Raw genomic sequence first — 6,000 nt, forward strand, 5'->3', positions numbered from 1 at the left:
TGAACCAAAGTGATTGGTGGAATGACTGAAATTAATTTTGCTTCTTGAGAAATGAGTCTACAGTCAGCAGGCATATGGTACCTGCTGTTGTACCAACTGTAAGAACCACAGTGTTTCTATATAGGAGGGCAGCAACTATCCTACCCTTGTGATGCCCTGGAATTCCACTCTCCTCCTGAAACAGCTTTTGTCTCTCTGAAATTTTCTTTTCAAATGACTCTGACACATTGTGCTTATGGCCCACTGGGCACTCTGACAAAGAGCCAGCAAATTCAGCAGCATCTTGCCTCAGTTACTGCCCACCAACTGCAACCTGAGATTTACTCTTGCAATGCTTAACAGACCTGTGAGTTTTGTCACAGGGCTGTCACTATCTACCTTTTTTGCTCTTTCATATGTTTCATGAAGCTAGGACTTTGGCAGTCTTGCTCACCTCTGTGGCACCTTGGGTAGTAATTGTCTGATGATCAATCTAGTTTCTCATTTAGAGCCAGTTTCTAATACAAGTGTATGTACATATGCTGTGATAAGGGAGTTTTGAACTCCCTTTGCCATACGTTAAGCACTGATTGATAAGGAGAGATCAGGATAGATAAGGAGAATGCTGTCTTGCTTGGTGAGTAAAATGCTACCATCTGAGCATATTTCTTTAAGAATTATGAGAAGAACGGATGCGGGTGGAGGGTAGGCCCTCCAGAGTTTTTGGCAGTGTGAGGAAAGATGAGCTAGATGTAGCATGCTCAGATGTGTGAGTGTCATGGTTTGTGTCTAGATACACCCACAAAGCCTCATGTAGTCATGGGGTGGGCTTCTAGAGTTTTTGATTGATCCATGGTCCAATGCTGGGATTATGGGTATCAGTGGTACACCTACCCTAGGGTGGGTAGCCTGCATATAATATAAGGGAGGGAAAGAGGCTTGCTCTTGCTGCTTTTTCCTTTCTACTCTTGCTGCTTTTGCTGTTTTCTGCAGCCATGAACTCTTGCCCCTGCCATGTACCACTCTGCCTTGCAGCCAGCCAAGTATGGACTGAAACCTCCACAAACTGTGAGCTAAATAAACCTTGCCTTCCTTAATTTTGGGTGTCAGGTATTGTGTCTCAGCAATGAGAGAAAAATAACTGAGACACTGAGCAATGATCAGGCCAACAGTATCTGTATTTGGAAGAACTGTTAAATGTGAAATGTTATGACCTAGAAAGCAAAGAAATGAAATTATTCTTCTGCCTTCAGACACAATTTTTTGGGGGTGCTGGGGTTTGAATCTGGGGCTTCATGCATGCTAAGCATGTGCTTCATCACTGAACTACACCCTCAGCTCCTACAATTGTTTGCATATTTACAAATTTATCATCACATTAAAAACTCACAAAGATATATTATAATCACATTGTTCACACCAGCAGCATGCAACTTAAAATGAGTGCTTTGGAGAAATGGTAGAGCCCATCAAGTATCACGATTCTCCACACAATATAATTTTCCTCTCTCAAAATAAACCTCATGCTCACCATCAACAGGATTGAATTTGAGCTGCTGAGAATTGGTAATGACCCCAAATTATCTTCAATTCCCAGAAATGGGATTTTAGACCAGCTTGTGGCTCAAGTCATTGAATAACACAGTGTCTTCATTTTGTCTGATCTCCTCATTGTATCCCTCTGCATGAGGAATGCAGAGCTGCGAGGTGCTCCATACAGCTGAGGTTTCTGGCAGGCTGGGGTGATTTCACTCATTAACTTTCCCCTTTCTTTGCAACTGCTGGACTCAGAGCAGAGGTTATAAGTGTATTCAGAACAGAAAAAGGAGTTAGTGTATATGATTCTGAAGCATCCACACAGGCTGTGCTTTAAAAAATAGAAAAGAAAGCAGAAAGAACAGCTAGTGGCTTGGAAGGGAGCCACCAAAGCGTTGAGAGAGGTGTGAGTTCTGAATCCATTTCTCCATTTTAGCCGCAGTGCATTGGCTAAAGAAGGGGCGGGGGAGTGACGGGACCTGCTGAGTCATTATTGACTCACTTAGTTTTCCTAACCTTCTGGGAGAAAAATTACAGTCGAGTTTATCAGAACTTCAAAATGCCATGTCCCTCTCTGCTGAAGGCATGAATTCAGGAAGCTATATTTGCAGCTGCTTTTTCAAGGCTTTGAGCTCAAGGACAGCATCTGAACTCTTTTATCAGCTGTGAAAATTCAAGCATTCAACTCCAGCTGGTTCAGTGATTATGTAAAAATATATTTTATACAAAAAATGAAATAAAAATCTGACATTAAGCAAGAGTGTTTGTGTACTTTCTGCAGTTCAGAATAATTTGATCCAACATAAAAAATACGATTTTATTTCTAAGAGAATTGTGTGCATACTTCCTAAATGAAAGAATACGTTACTGAGCTCCATGTGACTTTAGTACCACCAGTTCTTTGGCAACTTACTAGCATACAGCTTTTTAATTCTCACCTGATCCCCAGGATATGATTTTCTTTTCAGCAGTTTTATGAGATGCTTTCTCTGAAGAAGGAGCTTAGGCAACACCTGATGGGACTAGCAGATGGTGCCCCTCACTTTCTTTTACTAGGCATGAAGGAAATACAGAAATCAGGGTAGAGATAGAACTGCTGGTACCCTTTCTTCCTGTTCAGAATCCAGTATCTCTTACTAATCTTGACAAGAGCATAGAATATAGATCGTTAGAGAAACTTGCAGTTTGTCACTATAAGCCACTGATGGTGAAGCTTTTAGAGGCTTCAGTGATAACAAACAGGGCACTGGTGGCATACATGCCATAGGTTTGCCCCCCACTGCAGTAGGTTGACTAAAGGCCCTGGAAGACATTTATGTCTCAAACCCTGAAACCTAGGACTTTTACCTTAGCAGAAGAAACTTTTGCAGATGTGATTAAGAATCTTGTGATGAGGAGACGCCTGGTTATTTGGGTGAACTCTAAGTGTAATCCCACAGGCAGAGGGAAATATGAATGCAAAAGAGGAAAGGATGTGATGAGAGAAACAGAGATGGGAGCTATGTACTTTGAAGGTAGGGGAAGAGCAACAAGCCAAGGAATCCAAATAGTATAGGAATCCTCTAGAAGCTGGAGAAGTAGGGAAACAGACTTTGCCAGAGTCTCCAGAAAGAACCATCCATGCTCACACTGGTTTTATCCCAGTGAAACTAATTTCAGACTTCCAACCTCCAGACGGTAAAAGGAAAAAATTTGTTGTTTTAAGCCAGTAAGTTGGTGGTAATTTTTTAAAAAAAAACAGCAGCAACAGGAAACAAACTATGTAGGCCAGTGGGTTCCACCTCTAGCTAACCATTAGAATGATTTCAGAAACTTGTTAAATATAAACCCAAAGCTACTAAATTAAGTATCTGGTGGTGGGGCCCAAAGTCTGCATGTAAAACTGGCTCTCCGTTTTACAAATGAGGAAACCAAGGCTTAGAGATGTGAAGCAACTTACTGAAGACTATAAAATAGTCCTTTTCAAATTTATTATTTTGACTTTTGGAGTTTTCCTCCCTCAATTGTGCTTTTATGTAAATATAACCTCATTTGAGGTTTGGTGTTGACATACCCATTAAAATGAAGGAATAAAAGATCAGAAATATTCTAAAAAGTTACATAATGTTTATCCATTAGAATGAGTCTAATGCAATCTGGCTTTCTTTGTTTAGATTCCTGACCTCTGGAGCTAACCTTTCCTTCTAGAGATTAGACAGCAGGCTGGGAATGTCTTTGAAATGGAGAACAAAGACTAGCATGCAATTCACATTGGTATGCTGGTGCCCTGCATACTAAATTGCTTAAAACTACAGCAGGACAGGATTTTAGATATAATTTATTCATAAATGGTAAGGATGTTTCCAATCCCTGCTGGAAACTTCCCCATAGGATTTTTATCAGAAAAAAGTTTCTAGCCAAGCATGGTGGCTCACATTTGTAATCCCAGCACACTAGGAGACTAAGGCAGGAAGATACTAAGTTTGAGCCCAGCCTGGGCAATTTAGTGACTTACCAAGGGCCTGTCTCAAAAAAAATTAAAAATAGCTGGGAATGTAACTCAGCCCAAAGGCCCTGGGTTTAACCCCCAGTACCACCCCAAAAAACAAAGCAAAAAATCTTTCTATGTATTTTCCTTCTCCAAGACTGCAACTACCACTACTGACATGATGACCCCATATCTATTTCCCTTTCAACTTCCCTGAGATCCTAATCCACACAGTTCATCACTTCCTGGGCATCCCTACTTGACTGTCCCTCTGGAAACTCCAGTTTGGGGTAAACACTGGGAAGGCAGAACATGTAGGGCTGTCTGTGTATGTTTTGTCTTTGCACAGCTATGCCTCCTGGTCCTGTCCTTCACTTTGCTAACGCCTATTCTTCTCTCAAGACTCAGCTTCAGAACAGTCCCCTTCAGGAAGTGTCTCTTGACTCTCCCTATCCAAAACTCAGTTTCAGTCTTCTATAGTAATCTGTGGCACCTTACATTAGTACATAATATTTGCTGAATGAAAGAGTAAGAGTTAATTCTCAGGCATAAAGAAACAAACATGTTTACTCGGGTGCTGAGTGTTTTTAGCAACCTAGTTAATTAGGGAGATGTCTGAAGCATCAGAAGGGCATTAGGGCAATGCTCAAACCCTTCATTGGGAAGGGTAGAGGAGCATTCTGCATTCTGTGGATGGGGGAACGGGGTGCCTTGCCCACCTGTCTTAAGCCTAAGTTTGGGCAGTTCTATTTGCACATGTTGAACAGGAGGCATGGTTTTAGACACTGGGGACACACACTCCTCCAGCCTAATAGGAGCCACCAAGGCTCCCTTTGGGGCTGCATTTTAGATTAAGATAAACCCAAGTTTTAATACAGGCTCAATTGCCTACCAGACAAGACCTTGGGCACATCATTTAGTTCCTCTGAGCTTTGCTTTTCTTACTGGTTGAACAAAAAGAAGAGCATCTACATTTCAGATTTGTTCTGGGGATTAGAATTTGAGAAAACTCATAGTTAAAATACCTAGTACCTAACCCATTAGTATTTTTCAATTGCATATTAAATAAAAGGAAGAAAATATTTCCCAGAGGAGGGGCTAGGTCTTGTACTCGCCAAGCCAGATTCTGAGCCTCAATACAACTGAATAGATTATGCAGGTCTAGTTGGTGGGCCGGAAGCAGACCAGGAAGCTGAAGCTGTAGGAAGGTGTCAGAAAACAGTGACAGGAAGACATAATGAGAAAAGTGTGTGTCTATGGTGGAAGAGAGTCCTTAGGATATCTACAGATCTCCTCCAAGCCACTTTTTGAAATGAACAAAGGTAAGAGATGGCCATTATCTCTTTAGCCTCTCTCCCTTATCACCCCAGCCATGCCCACAGACAACATGCTGGAGCCTTTGAACATGGGGCTTTGCACTGTATCTCCCTCCAGTCCCCCAAACTCAGATACACAGCAAACTTGCCAGACAGTTTCTTTCTATTCCTTTTCTTTTCTGTGCTCCTGTGTGCACGCACTGGGGATGTAAACCAAGCAGAGCCCTGCAGGTCCATTATTGTATATCCAATAAGGTGTACCCCTAGTTCTACAGAGATGGTTTCTTACCTTTAGCTCAGGCATTTTCCTCCTCCTGCAAGGGTAATGACTTTAGGAAACTCAGGCCCAGAAACCGAGAGACAGAGTATGAAGCTGAAAAGGTTTTTCTTCTTCAAAGTCTGGACTTTATTGTTCCCACTAGCTTATGTGTCTGCCCGGTCAGCAGGTGACTCGAGGGACTCAGTGGAGTTGCCTAACTGACCTACTAGGGACAAAGTCCAGCAAATTTATAGCTTACATAACTTTTTTTTTTTTTTTTTAACTAAACATGACTGTTTACAAAAGTTTACAGAAGCCTGGTTGCTTCTTCACCTGAGATAAATATTAGCCAATTATTTGTTCCACTTGAAAGGAGAAGGCTTATTACAAAAGGCAGAGATTTAAAGCTAGCTAGAAAAAGAAACTGTGGGAGTTAGTGCCCA

General features: G+C 41.6%; 1 protein-coding gene across 1 annotated transcript in view; it reads right to left on the reverse strand.

Annotated features, from left to right (window-relative positions):
* Hgd (homogentisate 1,2-dioxygenase) overlaps positions 1–5,788 on the reverse strand; it is a 47,179-nt gene extending 41,391 nt beyond the window's left edge. Inside the window, exon 1 of the mRNA XM_005386468.2 lies at positions 5,588–5,788. Coding sequence (XP_005386525.1) covers positions 5,588–5,602 — 15 coding nt within the window. The 5' untranslated portion in view covers positions 5,603–5,788. The remainder of the gene's footprint in view (positions 1–5,587) is intronic.
* Positions 5,789–6,000: the final 212 nt, after the last annotated feature.

The sequence above is a fragment of the Chinchilla lanigera genome, unplaced genomic scaffold (genome assembly GCF_000276665.1).
Source record: "Chinchilla lanigera isolate Chin_1 unplaced genomic scaffold, ChiLan1.0 scaffold00026, whole genome shotgun sequence".
NCBI classification, from domain to species: Eukaryota; Metazoa; Chordata; class Mammalia; order Rodentia; family Chinchillidae; genus Chinchilla; species Chinchilla lanigera.